Source organism: Ahaetulla prasina, chromosome 4 (assembly GCF_028640845.1).
Source record: "Ahaetulla prasina isolate Xishuangbanna chromosome 4, ASM2864084v1, whole genome shotgun sequence".
NCBI lineage: Eukaryota > Metazoa > Chordata > Lepidosauria > Squamata > Colubridae > Ahaetulla > Ahaetulla prasina.
Genome location: NC_080542.1, coordinates 37,250,565 through 37,270,898, shown reverse-complemented (window position 1 = coordinate 37,270,898; position 20,334 = coordinate 37,250,565). Strand labels below are relative to the sequence as shown.

General features: G+C 39.4%; 3 protein-coding genes across 4 annotated transcripts in view; all 3 read right to left on the bottom strand.

Moving 5' to 3' along the window:
* The window catches only part of HOXB3 (homeobox B3), an 81,036-nt gene that overhangs the window by 56,234 nt on the left and 4,468 nt on the right, over positions 1-20,334 (bottom strand). The window lies entirely within an intron of this gene.
* HOXB5 (homeobox B5) lies at positions 6,845-10,179 on the bottom strand. Its single transcript, XM_058184002.1, has 2 exons — positions 9,429-10,179; positions 6,845-8,054 (listed from the first exon to the last, which is right to left on the bottom strand). Exons 1-2 carry the CDS (start codon positions 10,069-10,071, stop codon positions 7,807-7,809), a joined length of 891 nt encoding a protein of 296 aa, XP_058039985.1. The 5' UTR covers positions 10,072-10,179; the 3' UTR covers positions 6,845-7,806.
* On the bottom strand, positions 12,378-17,984 carry HOXB6 (homeobox B6). Of its 2 annotated transcripts, XM_058184008.1 has the most exons (3): positions 17,642-17,984; positions 15,362-15,739; positions 12,378-13,284 (listed from the first exon to the last, which is right to left on the bottom strand). In XM_058184008.1, exons 1-3 carry the CDS (start codon positions 17,700-17,702, stop codon positions 13,025-13,027), a joined length of 699 nt encoding a protein of 232 aa, XP_058039991.1. In that variant the 5' UTR covers positions 17,703-17,984; the 3' UTR covers positions 12,378-13,024. The 2 variants fall into 2 exon arrangements, with proteins under 2 accessions (XP_058039991.1, XP_058039992.1); XM_058184009.1 differs by lacking the exon at positions 17,642-17,984 and having other exon boundaries at positions 12,380-13,284; positions 15,362-16,144.

Sequence of the window (20,334 nt, the reverse complement as noted above, 5' to 3'; positions counted from 1 at the left end):
AATTTTGAATACGAAATTCCAACTCAGAAACTAAGGAAAGGTGTTCTCTTTGTTATAAGAGCTATATTGTCCAATATTCATCCTGTAAGTTATCTGTCTCCAAAGAAGCTCAGAACTGTTTGCTGCTTAACTGTATATCAGGTATAGGTGTACATAAACAAATGTGTCCCTATGTCTCTTTTGGTCTCTAAATGACAACAGGCTGGAATGATAATGGAACTAGAATGATAATACTATATTTCTGGAGGTCACAGAAGAGTGTGAGAAAGCACACATGTATAACGTCTCCCAATCTGTATGCAGAGTGGTGCCTGGAGGTGATATCCTACACATTGATTGGCGATCACTAGAACAAAGTTGCATTCAAGACAATTGCTTCAAAGAAGGGTATGTGATGTCTGCAAGTCACAAATCAAATATTTCATTGTACCTTTCCAGATTTAGCCAAAGGGCAGTGGCTTGTGAATTGCACAGTAAATCTGCATTAATTGAATCTATTTAAATGTGTATAAATATTTATATTTATGTGGGTTATCTCCTAAGCCATTGTGAATTGTGGCTGTGAGCTTTCTACTGTGTATTTGTATGTGAGCCAGTGTGAAAGAAGCATTCTTACAATAGTTTATACCCACACATGCGCCTTCAATGAATAGGGTAGACTGGTTATCATGAGGCCAATAGAGTTCAAGGGGAGTTTATGCATTGACTTCAAAGAACATTGGATCTGACCTTTCGTGGTCAAGAAGTCAGCTATTGTTGCCTGACAAATGTACTACTTAGAGAGGTGTATATTGGCTGGTTTGGAGCAGATTGCCTTCTCCTCTTCTTCAACACCCCCTCCCACACTCTTCACAATGTGTATGGGTGGACTGGAAACATTAATTGGAAAAAGATTAAAATGCGATGGATAAACTGGTCCATTTTTACTTTAGGAAAATGGCCTGGAATCATTCAAGGATGGAAAACGGCGGAGGTGGGGGGGAATGTACATGTCTATGTACTTCTATGTATAGTTTATAATTTACAATTGCTATTACCTTAGTCCAAACATATTACTAATAACAAATTTTAGCAACAGGAGCATCTATAGAAGTTTGCCACCATATTTCCTATTGAATATATTTCACATGGGAAATATTTCTTTAATGTTTAGATTATGATTAGTTACGATTGTGATAATTCTATTGTGCAGAAAAATAGACTACATGCAACTTTTTATGCTTATTTATATTGTATGCCTGAACAGTTCACTACTGAATGCTTTAAGGATATAGCATGGTGCAGTTTATAACAAGGAAAGGAATTTTGCATAGGAACCATCTGCTATCTAGATAGAATTGTCTTCCTGTTGATTCTGCTCTGCAAATAGTCTCAGTCTTTTTCAAAAGAATGATTAGTTTAAAAAAAAGAAAGAAAGAAATCAAAAGCAAGAGAAATTCTTGCTTTCCTTTACTATGAAGTGATTGCTGAGAATCTTTATGTGGTCCAGTAGATATTTGTGGAGAATTAAAAGTAACCAGGATTAGATGGATGTCCTACAGAAGGGACATAAAAATAAGACACTCAGTGAGAAGATTGCAGAAGTAGATCCAGAAAAAAGAAAATAAGGACAGTTTCACCATTATTTACTAAAGATTCAGATATATTTACCTTGGAGGGGAGGGGCTGGAATGGAATGATGTAAGGTTGCGGCAACATTTTCACACTTTACCTTTCTTTTCTTCACCTGAACTAGAAGGAAGCAAAAGCACCACTTCCCTTTGTTCACAAATGCCCCCACCTTTGCTGTCTTTCAACACCAGCTATTCCTTCTTGGCACTAGTTCAAATACAAAAGAGAAGGGTCACTCTGTAGACAATGCCCCATATTTACATCAAAACCTCTGGTTCAGACCTTGGATTCTTGAGATACTCCAGGTATCCTTAGTTGGAACAAGCCTTTCCAATTAGTGCTATGCGGGTCTGGGTCCGCAGTGCAGTCTTTTGCCACTATCCTTGAGATTATCTCATACTGAGTTTAGCAATACTTAATTCTCAGTTCACTGTGCATATGGTCACTGTGGTTGCTATATTTGGAAAGACACAAGTTTACACATAAGGAACAAATGCAAAGAGGTGAATAGAGAAGCTGTAAGCATTGAAAAAAATGACTGTCTGAAGAAAACAAAGTAGAGAATGATAAGAAAAGTAGTTGAGGGTAAGAATAATTAAACCTTTGGAATGGTTGTGAATATTTCCTTCACAATCACCTTGTGTCTTTATAAGACTTGGGTAGTATTGCCAACAGTTTATCCAGTATCAAAACTCTTCTAGTTAGTATCATCTGATTGTTTACTGTAAGATGTTGCTGTTGGTACAAAATAATGTCTTATGCATTATTTTCCTTCCTGACAGGAGATCATAGTATTTCATACACAGAATTGCATGATTGGTGCATAATCGATAACATTTAATCCTAAAATGGAGCATTTATTATTATTGTAAGAATCCAATCCAAATAACCCAATGCTATTTATGTTTCTTAAGAAGCTCCACTCAGTAAGGTACAATATATTTCTATGCAGACTTGTATAATATTTAATGTAAGCCTGCTTTAATTCAAAGGAGATTTAGATTCCAATGCTATGTTCATTAACTTAGAAATGTTTTTACAGAATTCAATGGAATTTCATTCTCTGATTGAAATCAGATTTCATGGAATCCAACTATGGCTAGATCGCATCTCACTGTAAGCCATCCCCCTTTCTCCATACTGCCTGAGCATACAGACACAAACACACATAATCAAAAGTGTGTCATACAGTGACAAAACAAACACATTCAAAATAAATTTAAAAAAGAGATTATTATCTTCCCAACATTTCCTAAAAAGGAGGCTACATTATCACCTCCTTTTTATAAGAAAATTAGTAACATGAATTGTTTTAACCAACAATAAGAATTTCCTTAACCAACAACATGCTTTATAGTCTAAATGGGGAGAAAAGAAGCAATAGAAATTACTCCCTCTTATACAACCCCCAAAACATGTGTCTACCAAATGGCATGGTCATAAAACCTTAGTTTAAATGATTGAAGGGGGAAGGGTTTGAGCGGAAATGGGAAGAAAATGTAAACACCACAAATTGTTAAGACAAGAGATCTCTCACCTTTACAGCCAAAAAGCAGCAGGCAATTGGCACAAGATCCCTTACACCCAAAAGTTATCCTCTTTCAATTCTTAAATCAACCAGAGGCACTGGTTTTCATGGTTTTGCCCTGTGTGATGGTACTTGTTGTTGCTGTTTTTAATGGTGTTTTCTACAGTTCTGAACATTATTGGAAGAAAAACCTCCAATAAATGGTAAGCATATTTCTGAGATGACTCCACAGCTCAAATTCAGAAATAGTTTCTACCAATACAGTACTTTGAGAGGAAAGGTTTGATGCAAAGTGCTACAGTGGTGAATTAGTGAAATTTGGTGCTTATAGAGAAGTAAAGCTCCCTGAACTCTTTGATTTCCTATAATCTTAACTGAAGTTAATGGGAACACAATAGCATTTACTGGAAAGGGGAAAGTTGAAATGGTAGGTCTGGGAGGTCAAAGTTAAGCAGAGAACAGATAATTACTGATAATTGGGTCTACAATCCCAAACCATTTAGGCCGACAATGTGATAATCCAGATCCTATGCTATTTTACTAGAAAATAAACCCATGGAATGAACTCAATGAGATTTACTTCCAAGCAAGGTATGTTGGTTAGTTACTAGAGGATTATACAGCATGTTCTATTGGCATCTATCAAACCCTAAAGCCCTGTTTTATCAAGATCATGGATCGAAAAAGTTGTATGCTCTTATATTGCAAATGGAAGCTCTTATGAACCAGGGAGGAAGGAAGGGACGGAGAAAAAGAAAAGAAAAGAAAAGGAAAGGAAAGAAAAGAAAAGGAAAGAAAAGGAAAGAAAAGAAAAGAAGTTTAATATTCCAATCAGATTTTTCTCAAGCTTCCTAATATAAACTAATATGTTTATATTAGTTTTCACTAACAAAAAAGATAACTACACCAACCGGCTCTTCTAAAAGTTAAATCTAAATTAATTCAGTGTCAGGACTTTCTACTTAGATAACCCTTATTAGGAAATATCAAATTGTTTAAAAAAACTTTTTATGGTAAACATCTAGATTAGGTTATCTTGAATTTAATTTACTAATTTTCCTGTTCTTGAGGAGATCAAAGAAATAGGAGTCTTTAAAAATATTTTTGGAAAACAGATCTCTGTGTCATCTTTTTCTATTTCAAAAATCAGTCTTTATCAAGGAAGTGATAAAAAAATCTGCCCTGTGAATCAAGTATCTGTCAATGAAGTATAACTCATAAATGAATTGAATATATAACAAGGCATACATACATAGTGAGTGTACTTGTATGCATCCCACAATGTTTGTGTGAGTTACATGCCCTCAAAATAGCTTACATAGGCCAAGTAAATAAAGGGAAGGAAAAGTATACATACTTATTTTCTACCAGAAAATCCTAAATTCTATTCTATGGCCGCAAACTTTCACAAGATTTTTTTTGTGTGTGTGGACTGTGGCCTTTCCTGTGGCAACAACAAGTAGATATTTGCCGCAATGCTGTGGATAAAAAGAAGGAAGGAAAGAGGAATTCTAGAGAAAGGAGGGGGTGACATAATTGTTACAGCAAGGAAAAAAAAAGTCCTGAAACCAAATGCTTAAGGAGGGGCGCAGAGTAGAAGCTGGAGGAAATAAGAAAGTGTGGATTAAAAGCAAAGGTTCAAATTATTTATTCAGAGCTTTTTAAGATAACAACAATCTTGCTTGGAATTGCTTATATCTATGATGCTACCTTAATAACTCTTAGATCCTTGATTAGGACATTAATTATTAAGTTTTCACCAGCCCTAGTAATCTGCAGATTACTACTAATAATAACAATAGTAAAGGAAGTTTCAGGGAATACACATTGTTTAAACCATTCTCACCCTTGCACCTCTGACTTCTAAAGGCTCACAAAAGTCAATCCCACACATTTTGATAGAAGTCTGAATAGCAGTCAAGCTTAAGCTTCTGACATCAAAACACTCCCAAGAATTCAGTTCACTCCCAAAGTGCTTTATAGGGCTAATAAGTGAATACATATAAAGCCCTATTGGTGTATTCCTCTATGCTAATAATGTCATTATTAACAGTTAACTCTGTTGTTGTTGTTTTCTTGTTTCCAGCAAGGCATATGCTTTTAAAATAAAAATTATTGTGGGCCACACTCAAGTAATTCAAGAGCCTTGGTGACAGTAATTCAAGAGCCTTGGTGACAGTATTCTCACTGAGATTTTATGCAGAAGAAAGTTTCTAAAGGAGACAGAAACCCCTCCCCTAGGCCCGCTCCCCGCCCCCCCTCCGCCCCATCTGTAACAACCTGGTTCTTTAAAACTCATTTAAGCAGATAGTATTTCAAGAGAACTTACTTTAAGGTTAGCAGCTCCTAAGTCCTCTTTGGAGTAAACAGTGCACCATCAATGCTTCCTATTTCTGCAATGGAGCTGCCTTTATCTGCCTGGAAAAGTGTTCTCCCTTTCCTGCCCCCTTCCAAGCCAAAGCAGGCAGTTAAAATGTCACTTAACATTCTGGAGAATGTGAAATATATTGTACATTGTCAACTCCCCAAAACCATAAAACTAACTTTATGGACCTCACGTGACTTTTGAGAGCCAGTGAGGGGTATCTGGCTGAGGTCTGGGCGATTTTTACGATCTAACTTCTAGATAAAACCCTATCCATTTGACATCTTAATGTCACAGCCACTTTTGGTATACTTACTTACTTTACTACGGGTAAAATATATACATGCGTGCACGTATGTGTGCGCGCACAGGGCGAATGTGGTGTGTCTGTGTATATTCAATAGAAGGCGAGAAAATGGGTTGTTTTGGAAATGACAACTCACACCCCAGCCCTCTCAAAATCATTTTAAGAAGTAACCAAAGAGTTTCTGGGTAAGTTTGTAAGACCAATTTTACTTACTACAAGAGTGTGTGTGTGTGAGAGAGAGAGAGAGAGAGAAGGGAAGGAGGGAGGGAGAGAGAACATTGCTGTAAGCTATAATTTAAGAATATCAAAGACTACTTATTTCCCTGTTACAACAGACTTTAATCATAGCACTGTGATTTAAGGGGAGGAGGGAAAGAAAAGAAAGTTAGATTACCTGATTAATTTTTAAAGGGAAAAAGAAAAATTGCCTCATGCACATTGTTTATTTTCGCTCTGTTGAGACAACTGTGATTTTCCATCCTGAATGCAGTGTATGTGTGTGTGTATGTTTTCAGGATTGTATAGAACCAAACAACAGATAACACATGTACTTCTAAAATTTCACTGGCATGTTGTCATTCTGTGATAACTTCAGTGGCTCCCTAAATGCTTGGTTTGTGGTCTTTGAAGCTGTAACCTGAATCACATTTACTTGAATGTAAAGGCCTTAAAATGAGATTTTAAAAAAATTGGTCAAGAACATGGTCAGAGTCTTAATATAAGGAGAAAATGAATTTTTTGAGAACTGAACCACTGGTTTCTCTTCTTTTTTCTGAGTTGTGCTAGTTCAGCATCTAAGACGCTTACAGGAGATTATTTTGTATCCTTGGCTCATTAGAGATTTTAGGGGAATGGGACAAAGACCCCTAAGGAGAACCTGGAAGCTGGGTCAAGCAATGGGTGAAGAATATACACTTTCTCTCTGGGCCTCTTCTTAAAATGTAGATTTTGCTGATGAGTAACTTTAATGCTGTGACTTGTGAAAATGGTGGAATAAAGAAATGCAAAGAAGGGCACTATTTTTCTGGCCAGGAGAAACGTTTATTTGACTTCAAGTTAAGGCTACAAACCAATACGAACAGCGTCTTGGCAAGGATGAGAACAGGCAGCTAGACATGACAAATGCCATTTCAGACACACAGAAACACTGAATTCACCCTGCCCACTAAAACTTCCTATTAGTCACTGTAGAAATATTTCTAGTATTTACAAACATTTTAAACATACTATGGTTGGTCCAATCATATACCCTTTTAAAGTGAACTTCACTCACATTTATTTAAAAAAGAAAGAAGGAAAGTTGCAGAACTGGCCTGGGATAAAAACAAGGCCAGGAATCAAATCACAGACTTGACAATTTCAAAGACAGATACATGAGCTTATATAGAGAGATATACTGCTTTTTTAAAAAAAAAAAAGGTTTGTGGTTTATGGTTTTTAATTTTCTTTTTCTTTTTTTTTCCTGCTACTGAACTGCAGGAGCCCCCCAACGTGAGTAGAAGGAAAAGAGGTAGGGTTCCATACAAAGTTGTGAACTTTTAAGAACCCATCTTTCCTTCCCGATACTGGCTTATAAATAAGTTATAACATTTAAAAAGCACATTAAATGAAAGAAAAGAAAAGAGAAAAGAAAAGGACATGCTAACTTCTTCCAGAAAGCATCATTATAGCACGGACACAAACATTTAGAACATCTAAAGCATCAAAGAAGCCTCTGGATTTTATATTTTAATTTAAAGGGGGTGATTGCAGCAAAAGACACAATCCTGGAATAATAGTACCCATGAAATTATTATTATTATTATTAATATTATTATTAATAATAATAATTTTAAAAAATAAAACAGCATGCTGAATGGAAAGTGCTTCACTTTACAGTACTCCAAACTTAACAAAAACAAATCTGGCTGTTGCTTTTCGTTTGCTTGCTTGTTTTAAACTTTCTTACTTCTTTCCCCCTCTTTCCTATTTCTTAATATTCCTCCTTAATATAATTTATGGCTGAAAAGCACTGCCACCAGATGCTAAGCTCATACTTTTGAGTTTGTTATCTTTCTTCCACTTCATTCGCCTGTTTTGGAACCAGATTTTTATCTGTCTTTCGGAGAGACACAAAGCGTGGGCTATTTCTATTCGCCTTCTGCGGGTGAGGTAGCGGTTAAAGTGAAACTCCTTCTCCAGCTCCAAGGTCTGGTAGCGAGTATACGCCGTTCGGGCTCGTTTGCCATCCGGTCCGGTCATATCTGAATAATAATAACAACAGGACATGGGAAAAAATGCCTTTTGTTGGTCTGGTTTCTCTTTTTAGATCACAGGCACAGAAAGAAACCGCGCTTTCAACTGTTTACTCCTCGGTCGCCTTACACTGCAGACAAACGCCCCAGCGATTTGAGCATACGGCTTCTCTGCGTCTCCGTTTCCTCCAAGTCAATATCCTTCGTTTTAACCTGGCTCCAGCCTTAATTATAATTAATTTAAGCCCGTGCCCCACTCTCTTCACACTCCCTACAGCCCTCTACACACACACACACACACACACACACACACACACACACATATATATATTTCCAGGAGAGCAAATCTGATTCTACGCAGGTTTCTTCGAAGGAAACTGCTGCTCTGGGGGCCGGTCTCCCAGTTCAGGGAATCTGGTCTCGGAAGACAATCTCCGAACCTCCAGCCCCTTCGTGTCTCTCTTCACTCGGCCTGTTTTATCTGTCAGTCCAATTCTACTGGCGATCTAAACAGGCCGCCTGGAAGACTGAGAAGCGACTCTCCGAGGCACCTTAACCCTCCCCACCTCCAGTCTCGGCCACATTTCATTGGAAGAGACTTCCGCTGAAATCCTTAGGGCTCGCTTTCCCACCCAAAGAGTGTGCAAAGCGAAGGCAGTTCCTGCTTCCAGCTCTGCGGCGCACACCCTTCTTTCATTTTTTTTACCCCAAGGGTTGAAGGGAAAGGCAAAGAGTTTGCCACCGCCGCATTTCGCCCTTTGCAGACAGCGAAATGTGGGACGAAAGGGGAGGGGGAGGGAGAGAGGTTGGCAGACACATCTGTGCCCCAAGCAGCCTTCCTGTTTTAACCCTTCGCCTTATCTTTCCCATTTCTTTTCTTGTGTTTTTTCCAATTCTTGTTACTTTCAAGCGTCTCCCACCTTTCCGCTCTCCTGGTACAAGGTTGTTACAAGCGCTCTTATCATTGTTACCATCAATACAGCTTGACTGTTGCCACGCTGATAAAACTCTTATTTTAAAAAAACGCAGGGAACCTGGATGGTTTTTTTGTTTTGTTTTTTTGAAAGAGAAGAAAATACTCTTTAAGAATCGAACATTATAGTGAAAGAAACAAGACACTGAAAGCAAATGGAAAAGGGCATCTAGAGAGAGACAGGAAAGTGGTTTCACAATGCGACTGGATTCCTTCTCCCGTCGCCAAAGCAGATATGTCCTGCCAAAATCCTGTTTTATGTGTATGTGTGTGTATGTATGTACACACACGCACGCACATACACACAAACCACAGACTCAGAGAGAGAGACAGACAGACAGACAGACAGAAGGCGCAGGCACACACCGCATAGATCACCCCAGCCAAATTAAAAAGGAGCAAGTCTGTACCGTGGCTAATGTGAAGCTTTCGCATCCAGGGGAATATCTGCGGGCTTTGTCCTTCCGTGGTCGGCGTGGAGGTGGCGATCGGCTCAGCCTGAGCTCGGGCGCCGTTGCTGTTGACTTGGGAGCCGCTCTCTTCGGGCCCCGAGGACGCGCTGGTCTCGTCTATCTCGGCAAACGCGGTGGCGCTGGCCGCGCCGACAGAGGCTGCCTGGTCGGCAGTGGAGGACCCGGCTGCCTTGCCTCCATGGCTTTCGCCACCGCCGCCGCCGCCGCCGCTGCCGCTCCCGCCGCCGCCGCCGCCGCTGCTGTTGGTGCTGGTGCTGCTGGAGCTGCTGGTGCAAGGGAGGGATTCGGGAGAAGACAAGGAGCAGCTGGACGCCTGTCTGAACCTGCTTTCGGGCGCTGCTTGGGCAGGGAAGGCGCGAGAGCTCTCCCCAACCGCTCCAAAGTGGCTGGAGGAGGAGGATGATCGGCTGATGCTCAGATCCATTCCATTGTAGTTGTATCCCCCGTAAGAGCCGGCGTGCATGTTGCCTGGATCTCTATAAGATCCGTTCATGGAACTGCCGGCCCCATAATTTAACAGCTGATAGTCTGGGGCATTAGGATAGCGTCCTGAGAACGAGTTTACAAAGTAAGAACTCATTTGGGTTTGTATTTTGGAGGGCTTGATTTGTGGGGCTCGTGGTCGTTATAACCCCTGTGCTTGAGGATTTATGATGTATTAATGAATTATAGCGATGCACTGTACTTCGTTTTTGCTATGTATGCGGCCAAATATGGGGGTGGGGTGGGGGTGCGTTTGGGAATCACGTGCTTTTGTTGACCAGTCGTAAATTCTCACTGATGACCTCAAGAGGCAATTCATGCTCTATGGTTACAAATAATGACGATCCGAGAATCGTTAGGCCCATGTCAATGCGCGGCTTCCAAAGAGGGAGGAAAGAAGGGGGGAGGAATCAACCAGCACAGATTGCTCCTTCTTGGCATTGTGCGCCACCTACTGGGCAAATAAAGTATTCGACAGGGAGGTTACCTCACTCACCTTTTTTTAAAATAGTCAAGCGCTCAGTTTTTGTGTCCTCTGCCTTTCTAGAAATAAAATATTTTCCCCCCAAAAGTGTCGTTTCTGTCTTTGTTTCTCTACTTTCTCTCTTTCTTCCAGATGAGAACATGCTTTTCTAATGCGGAAAAGAAATTTTCTTGTTATAGTAGATGCAGTATAAAATTGTTGCTATTACTATTATGAATAACAGTTGTTTAATACCAAATAATAATCTCGGTTATTTATTTTTATTTTTATTTTTTTGATATTAGAAACGGTTATTCAAGGCAAAAGTTATTCGGATGAAAATCAAGATGACAATTCCTCTTCCTTTCCTGTCCCCCTTTTTTTATTTGCATCTCCTTAGGAGTCACTATCAACATCAAAATTTGCTTGAATGTTTTTGCACTATTATCATTATCATAGTATTATTTCTACTACTTTTTCTACACTTAAATACCAGGTCAAGTAACAGAAGGGAAAATCAACTTATCTTGATATTATGTGTGCCCCCCCCAAAAAAATAATCAGCAATATGATGAATTGTATAACTGGCAATCTCTTGAGGGAACTGTTTCAAATGAAGAGGCTTCTTTCTCATCGTTCATATAAATTACTAAAATATTTGGTAATGATCAATTTTATAATGACGGGCCAGGTTTGGATTTGGAATTCTTTGTTTTTATCCAGCCATGTCACTATTTTCCTTTCCATTCTTCTGCCAACCTATAAGAATTTACAAAAACCAGCTTACAGCTCATTGAAAATTATGAGCCATATTGAAACTGGCACATAATCATAATAATCACAGCTACTAAATAGTGAAGCAATAAGAATAAGTATTATGCAGCTGCAAGACTTCAGAGTATATGATTTCATTGTATTTGGGGTTGGAAGGAATTAATGCATGTATACTTGGGCATTTGAGATGATTATTGTTTCATCACTTTTTCCTTTCTCAGAAAAAATAAAAAAATATAAAATAATAAAAACAAATAAATGGGATAGCTGTTAAGAGCTTGCTAAGGACAACAGCAAAGAATTGTTCATCTTCCTTAAATAATCAATGTTTTAAAGGAACGGAAAGGAAAGGAAAGGAAAAAGCCTTATAGGAAAAATAAATTCAGGGTTTTCTTCTTTTTTAAAATACCACCTGAATAATTCCTTTTCAATCAGTTATTTAACCCCTTTTTCTTTTTATTACAGAACGTTAATAGCTCACAGTCTCATAATTTAGCTTAATTTGGAGTGAGATATTAAGGCTTGGTTAGACGGCTTGGGAAAGGGGATTGGGGAAATTTAGCCAACGTTTGAGAAAGGCTATGAAAATGTTATGTATGTTTTACCAGATGTAGAATGGGACAGAGAATTATGCCTGTTTCTTTGATTTATTATATGTATGGTGTGCGCCCCCCATAACTCTTTTGTGCAGTAACAATAAAAAAATCCATATTAAAGTTAAATGTCAGCTCCAATATATTCTTGATGAAAAGGTCTTTTATTTAAGTTTAGGCTAAGCAACTGGAAGTGTGGGGTGGGTGGGGGAGATGAATATATCTTTCATCCCCTAACTTCTGTAGTGTTTAAGGAATTGTTTCCCTGTTCAGATTAAGGAAATCGTAGGTTTTTTAAAGCAGATTTTAAAATTTCTTTTTTACTAACAGCCATATACCTTATGTAGATATAGATATATTTCTCAGAAACGATGTGAGGAGGAGGAAACACATCCTAAATTATGCACATAACAAGTGTTTTTCTCAATGTATTTGTTTTTATCTTTTTTATTGTTTTTATAGGTCTTTTAAAATCTCCATAGCTAACACAAACTACAAATACAACACTATACAAATTGTAATAAAATAAAACCGATTTTTAAAAAAAAACTCTGTAAAAAAATCCACCATACTTTTTAGGTTGCAATTGTTCCTTTTTAATATAATTTTGCTTAAAACAATAATTCTTAAATGACAGAGAACCAAGGGCTTGATTAACTTAATTTTATATAAAAAAGCAAACAAATAAGTAAAATCGTGCATGACACTTCTGTTTTACAAAATAAAGACAATCAAATAGCCCCAAACCTGACACATATATTGCAGCACCTCCACTTAAATACAAGGGTTAACAAGAATCCTAAGGAGGACACCCAAAGGTAAATCAAACAAAACAAAACACAACCACAACCCCATCTGTCGCAAAGGGAAGGGGCAATAAAGAGGGTGGGAAAATAAATTGGACTAGAAACGTGGTTATGATACAACAAATTCAATAATCCAATGCAAGTGAGGGTGTAAAAGGACAACACCACCATACAGTCTCAAATATTTTACAAAAATGTTTGTCCCAGTTGTGCTTTTTGGGTGGGAGGAGTTGTCATGTCTGGAGTTCCCCAACTGTTGACATTCTGCTTTCTTTCCCGTTCATTCATTCATTCATTCATTCTGCATTCATTCGGGCTCTCTCTCGCTCTCGCTCTCTTTCCATCTCTCTTTCCCTCTCTCTCTCTCTCTCTTTCCATCTCTCTCTTTCTCCCTCCCTCCCCAGTTCTGCTCTTTCATTCCGTTGGTTTCTCCTCTTCTTCCTCGGCACTCAGCTGAGTGGAGTTAAGGAGCTTGTTTTCCTTTTTCCATTTCATCCTTCGGTTCTGAAACCAGATTTTTATCTGGCGCTCCGTCAGACACAGGGCGTGAGCGATCTCGATGCGTCGGCGCCTGGTCAGGTAACGGTTAAAATGGAATTCTTTCTCCAGCTCCAGAGTCTGGTAGCGGGTATAAGTCTGCCGGCCTCGCCTGCCACTCGGCCCAAAGGAGGAACCTGGTGGGGATGGAGAAGAAGGCAAGCGTGTGCTACTGAACATTTACTGGAGTTACACATATACAACATGCCAATGTCTATGCTAAGCGCCAGAGTATGTTGTTGTGAGTTTGTGTATGGGGGGGGGGCGTGCGGGTGTGTGTGTGTGTGTGTGTGAGGGGGAGGAAAAAAGCCCATTCCCTGCAGTAATCTCCCTACTTCCAAGTGGTCAAGCTCTCATCTCCAACCCTTAGCGATCAAAACTCACTGTCCTACCTAATAGAAGGGAAACACTGTCCTACCTAATAGAAGGGAAAATCGAACCCACTCATATCTAGTTAGCTTTTAGCTTTGCATTTGGGAATATTTTTTCCCCAGAATAATTGTTTCACGTTTGAATTGAAATGTTGGAGATACACTTCCCAAATGCCCCTGACTGAGTCCCACTGGGCACCCAGATAGCTCAGCTCGAAAACTTATAACTTCACCATACAATCTGTTTTGTTTGTTTGCATGTGTATCTTTTCCAATAAGTAGGGGAGGAGAAAACTTTTGAAAACAGTGCTGTAATTCAGAAGCTCACTGTTTCTGGCTTTGTTGGGGGGGGGAGGGTGTAATTGAGTGAACTGCTTCTTCACCCAAAGACTCTGTCTTTCTTTCCCTACAAACTCTCCTGAGTGCCCTCCTGAGCAGAGCAGTATTCACAGGGACTAAAATTGCTGCGCTGGGACACTTGCTTGAAAATAAATCCCATTCCTGGCCTGCTGCAGTTCTCCAAAAAATAGGCTTTGAACGCGCTGTGGGGCTCTCAAAAGCAGCAGAATTGGAAGTGACTTAAAAAGGGAGGGTATTTAAACGAAGATAAGTAACAACACTCCTTCACATAATTGAATGTTTAGGAGCAATGGCATAAAGATTAATATGTATATCTATCTATTTATTAATATTTTATATTATATTATATATATATATATAATGAGTGGGATAGAGTCTGACAAGATTTGGTTTAAGAGAGTTATCTATGAACTTCCTTCCTGCACTTCCATTAGGAAATAATTTATGTCCAAAGTTAAGAATTCTTTTTACCCTATGTTCTCTTCACTTTCTCTGGACAGCCACCTCTGATCGAGTTTCTTTCTTTTATGTGGTGCTTAGTCTCTCCTCTATTTTATTTTTATATTCTCTTCCCCTCCGCTATTCAGCTCTAATTGCTTTAGTCTCCAGAACTTAATCCGAAACACCTACCTACCTACCTACCTATCTATTCATCTTCTACCTATAGCTCTCTATTGATTTCCCTTAATTTCCCCTCCCTTTGAAATGTAGGGATGGGAGGAGGAGCTGTGGCTGCGTCTTTATCATTCTTTAAATGAATTTTCCTGGAAATTATGGCACCTGGAGGCAGTCGTTGATCACAAAGAAGGTGGGGAGAGTGAGTGAAAGAAAAACTTATCTACAACTTCCTCTTCAGGCAGGCATTCAATTACACTTGAGTTTCATTAAAAATGTAGCTCTTTTCAAATATTTAAGCCCTCCTGACATTATACAACTGGCTGAATAAGCTGAATATGCCTTTGGCTAAATTGGCACAGGGGTATCATGTCTGTATCAATGTGGGGAGGGAGAGAGAGACATGTGGAAAAGAAGTTGTAATCCAGATCTATTGAAAACAATTGGGGAGAGGGGGTCAGTTTGATAGCATTTGCATCGTGTGAGTGTGTGTGCACGCGGATGAGTGCCAGTGCCAAGACACCTTTCTAAATCACCCCTAGTGAGTGACAGCTAACATTGCCTTCTACAAGAGAGAAGCATTCAGTCAATAAATCTCTGGCTTTCAGTTGCAGAAAGTTGGCTAAAGAGAGGAACTAACTCTAGAGAAGTTCCTGCAGATAATATGACAAACATACAAACAAACAAACAAGCCAGGCAGGGCCTTTGAAGCGCAGCCTTAAGCAGTGCAAAAAAAGTTTGAAGGAAGTTTCTGGCTGTACTGCCTGCAGCTTCAGATTAGAAGAAAAGCATTTCCTGCTCTATCTGGGTAGCCATCTGTCACCTAACAAGATTGGGAAGAATGAGAGAGGGGGGGAAAGCAACTTACTATTGCAGGAATTCATTCTCTGCATCCAAGGGTATACTGGCGTAGAGCACTTTTGATCCTCGTTGTCCCCGAAAACGTGCTTGCTCTGTGAGCATTCTGACTTCCGGGCTTGTTCCTGGCCGAACTGAACAGGATCCTCTAGGTTCGAAAGAGAACAGCCTGTCTCTTTCTCCCTGTAAAAACCAGATGTCCCGTAATCGCAGGCTGGACTCCGGTTGTAAGCTCCGTTGGTTTGCTGGTAGTAAGGCGCGCCCGCGTAACCTTTCTCTTGGACCCCACTGCCCCCAGTTCCATACGTGCTGGGATAGTGCCTTAAAGGATCCGCGTAGCCCGTGGAATATAAGGGGAGCTGTCCCAGGAACGGTTCTTGACCCCCGGCTAAGCTCACCGGAAAAGTAGAGTTGACAAAATAAGAACTCATTGGAAATAATAATAATAACAATAACAATAATAATAGTTAACCAGAAGAACAGCGTCTGTTCTTTCCCTTGCTCTTTATGATTTGTTGCGTTTTATAGTCCAAGCGGTTTAGCTATTAGCAGTATATGGGAGATTGGGTTTTAGCTGAAGGGGGATGGCCGCGTGCCAACCAGGGACATAAGGGAAGAGAACCATCTGATCACGCGCTGACCAATAGCAGGAGTCGGAGGCTGCGAAATAGCACCCTAGAGGGGTTAGCTCTGCACAGGGGACCCCCCAGAACAAACCAGTGAAAGCATCCCTGCCACCAACACTATCACCTTTAAACAACAGAAACGCCCCCCCATGCACCACTCTTTACTCCTGTTTCTCTCCCCACCCCCTTTATCACGTACTCAGTATCTAACACATATCTGATAGTAATAAACAAATATGAGAAATGTGAAAGATATGAAAAATGACACCAATCTTATCCTTGCTGCTACCGTGAAGAGGGACAAGGAAAACATGGGAAATATTTTCAACTTGAAAAGTTTGTGGTTTTCATATAAGTACCTGGAGGAGGAGGAGGAGGAGGAGGAGGAGGAGGAGGAGGAGGAGGAGGAGGAGGAGGCATGAAGGCGTATTATCTCCCTTCTCCACACACACCTTTGGGTTCAAGTGGGGGCAATGGGGAGCCTTTACTGAACAGCCAGTTCAAGCGCTCAATTGCTGGATCTGGAGAAGGGAAATAAATTCCAGCGAGCGTCTTTTGGTGCGTCCTCTGAGCGCAGGACAGAGCTCAGAATTTTAAACTCCTCGGGAGGTACGACCGGGCATCTGGAGGATGGGATTATAATTCATTCTCCGCACACCCCTCCCATCCCCAACTCCTACTCCCACGCGGGTATGTGTTTTCTACCCTCACGCGCCTATTTTGTCTCTCCCATCTAATCCAATCCCTCCCATGTAAATTTGCGGCCCCGTGTCCGAAGTCCGAGAGAGCCATTCCCGGTGTTCGAGCTCAGCATTCTGCGCAAAGAACGGTGCCCTCTTGCGTTTTTACGGTTCAGGCCGGATCTTTGGACAGGTTAGAGTTAAAGGCAGCGGCTGGCCTGACTGCCAACCCCCCCCCCCATATTGATCACCTAACATCAAAAATTATTAAATTTAAAGCAGGGGATAGTCCCAGGATGAGAGATGTCTTTGTGGTTGGTATGAATTTTGGAGGCAGAGGGGGAAATCCCGGTTTTCTATTTGTGCGTTTGAGTTTGCAATGAATTCGGGAATAAAATTAAACTCGCTTCTAATTCGTTAATCTGCTTTAAAACTTTTTAAAAAGATAACTATGAAGAGAGTGAAAAAGTTGACCCAAAGGCTGGAGTTTGGCGTTTGACTTCCTCTTCGCCTCTGCAGTTCTCACACTTGGCGAGCAAACCTCGATCTCCAGCGATAAAATTACCCTGGCTTTGGCACGGTTATGACAGTTTAAAAAAGATGTGCCCCTTTCCTCCCCTCTCCCCAATTCCACTTCTTTTCTATACAATTGTGAATTCAAGCAATTTATAACAACGTTACAGTTTCTTTTACAACAACTGCAGTAGTTCCAAATTGTAAAATGCTACTTGCCTTGTGTATCATTTTGCCACCATTGTCATTCTCATTCTCTCTGTGTATATCTGTTTCCCTTGCTCCGTTTTACAGACCAATTCATCCATCTCATCTTCCATCTTTTCACAAAAAATAGCCATTACAGCACGCTGTTTTCGATTCTCAAAAACTTTGAAGCATTGTTTACCGTTCTCACATCCTTCATCTCCAATCTACAAACATACACACCTCTTTCTAAATTCACCAGTTCTCCTGATTCTCTTTACCTACCACGGTATTTCACTGCACTTTTCGACAAATGAAACTGTAATGCAAGCCTTCTCTCTACCATCCCTCGATTACAGATGTGCAAATGTGTTCATAAGAATTCTCCACCACACACCCTTAATTGTTCCCAGACCGGATTTACATGGCAATGCTATCCCTGCAATGGCCAATGCGATTTTTTTCTGTCAAGGCTTAAGGAACCACAAAATATGTTGGCTTACTATCTAATTTGTTAGCCTCTGTTTTAATGGCACAGAAATACACATGGTCCCAACATCATTATGATATAACTCTTAGAATGAAGGAAAATTGCAAGCAGGAGGAGTAATTTTTGTTTGTTTGTTTAAGGCACTCTCTTTTCTCTCTCTCCCCCCCCCCCCGCCCTTCTTACACACACACACACACACACATACACACTACCCTGGTCTTTGATTTGTGTTTCTGCTGATTCTTTCCCCCTTATCCTTTATGTCCTGAGTATATCCTAACTTTAAATTAATCTGTTTTACCGAAAAACGGAGAAAATTGGGCAGCAGAAGAGTAAGAAAGCGGATCTGAGCAAAATCCCCCCCCCAATAAATTTCAAATCTGTGCAATACTTCTGTTCCTTGCTTAATAACAGGGAAATCTCACAGATTGGCAAGAATCCCTAAATTGATTATTTGCTTAGTTAAGTGAGTAAACGTGCTACTTTCTGAACTTTTAATCTTAAGAACTGGTACTGGAAATACAGATTGTGGATGGGTGGGTGTGGGCAAAGAGGCATTGGTTTGGTAAAGGATAGTTTAGGGAACAAAATAGGTAAAATTGAAATATATAATAAATACATGGAATTTATTTTTCTTTACAGTAGAAAAAGCCTAGTCTTTTTCAAACCTGTTTGTGTATTGCAGAGTTCCAATATTCAAACTTGGCAATTCAGATGGAACATTTTAAATGATGCAAAATTTTTGAAACTTTAAATCTGAAAATAGATAAACTTGAAAGTTAATCCACTGATTGATTTGTCCTGTGCTAATATTTATTTATTGTTCAAATATTAAGAAAAAACTTCCCATGTGCTAAATCCTGGAAATAACAACTGCTTTCAGTGTAACATATGTATTTTGATTTTACAGCTTTTAAAAAGAATAAATCAATACCTGAAAATGACCTGAAAGCCTGCTGTACGCTATTCTACCTTTTAAGTTGGATGTACATTGTAGTAGTGGGAGAGATCACTTTTCAGTAATCAATATTTTTTGGGCCAGAATAATTCCTCAGGTTATCTACCTACCTACCTACCTGTCTGTCTGTCTGTCTGTCTAGTTGTTTGTTTGATTTCTATAGCCCCCATCTCAGATATTATCTAATACCATAGGTAGTTGAGAATATTTATTTTAATGCGGAGCCCACCACCCTTTTCTTTTCTAAATCTAATAATTTTCTTTCTCCTTTCCCCTCTGATTACTGTAAAAATATAGAGGACCTTATTCTTAGATCCCTTGGCAAACTTTTATGGTGGGCAAATATTTTTCAACTAAAATTTTTATTAGTTGAAAATATATGAGCCAGCTGTAGGTCAAAGAAACTCTTTTCTATGCCTTGTTATAGTTACAAGATATTGACAGGGCTTTCTTTAAGCTCAGAAAATTTAACTTGACCAGTTTAAGCATAAGTATGTGAAGAATTAATAAAGGTTAACAGTATTCATTTACAGAAGTGTGTATCTGATGTTTTGCTGAAAAAATACCCCATGTTTCTGACCCCCCCTCCTGTTTCCTCCCCATTCTTTCCTGCCTTTTTGCTTTAGCAAAATCCAACTTTATAAAGCACCAGGAAAAGTACTGCTGCTGGTGGTGGGAGATAAATTATTTAGGGGAAAAAGGAAGGGGGGGGGAGTTGAAGTAAGCTTAAGCAATCAGAAAATTTTCAATAAGATATAAAGTGGCAAGCAAGTAAGATTTTATTTTTCCTTTGTAAATGGCAGTGTTGGAATTCAGCAAACAGCATGATCTTTGACAGAAGAATCAAACTGGTATCATAAACTTAAGATTGGCCTTTAAGCACACCCTGCACACACACACACACACACACACACACACACAGAGGGAGGGAGGGGAATTGAATAGCCTCATAAATTTATTTAGGATCATAAAAGTATTCACAAGAGATGAGCTTCTTTTGTCTTACCACAAGTCTAACTGATGTTTAGTTTATATTGTGGGCACTTATAAAACCTACTGAAGGCACAAAACTCATCTCTCTCTCTCACACACACACCCACCCCAATATTTTGTCTTATCCTCTCAATTTCCTCTTTTCAAGCATATAACCATTCAATTTTAATTTTCAACCATTTGTTTAATTTACCTCACTTCCCCTCTAAAGTATAATTATCTTTTTAATGGGATCACAAGGATTTTTTCAAAGAAAGAGTATGGGGAAACTACCTTTCATTAATTTATCAAAGGAATTTAGGTAATAATTAACTAGAAGGGGAAATGGGTGTCTAGAGTAAAGTTAAGAAACAAAAACAAAAACACCACATTTTTTGGAAATCTTTGATTTAAAAAAAAACCAGAAACTCTGCAAAATGATATTTTAACAGATTTTCCAGCTCTTTGAAAGTAACAGAGGTGGAAACTAAGGTATTTATCACTTGGCTATTTTGTGTAATGAGAGGTATTCTAAAATAAAAGTATCTCAAAAATCCT

Excerpts from the sequence above, each read along its gene's own strand:
- HOXB5 (XM_058184002.1), bottom strand. The coding sequence starts at position 10,071 with ATGAGTTCTTACTTTGTAAACTCGTTCTCAGGACGCTATCCTAATGCC. Across the intron at positions 8,055-9,428 it reads AAAGCTTCACATTAGCCACG|ATATGACCGGACCGGATGGC; the intron begins GTACAGACTTGC and ends ATTATTATTCAG.
- HOXB6 (XM_058184008.1), bottom strand. The coding sequence starts at position 17,702 with ATGGTAGAGAGAAGGCTTGCATTACAGTTTCATTTGTCGAAAAGTGCA. Across the intron at positions 15,740-17,641 it reads AAGTGCAGTGAAATACCGTG|CCGGGGGTCAAGAACCGTTC; the intron begins GTAGGTAAAGAG and ends CGGTGAGCTTAG. Across the intron at positions 13,285-15,361 it reads GAGAATGAATTCCTGCAATA|GTTCCTCCTTTGGGCCGAGT; the intron begins GTAAGTTGCTTT and ends CATCCCCACCAG.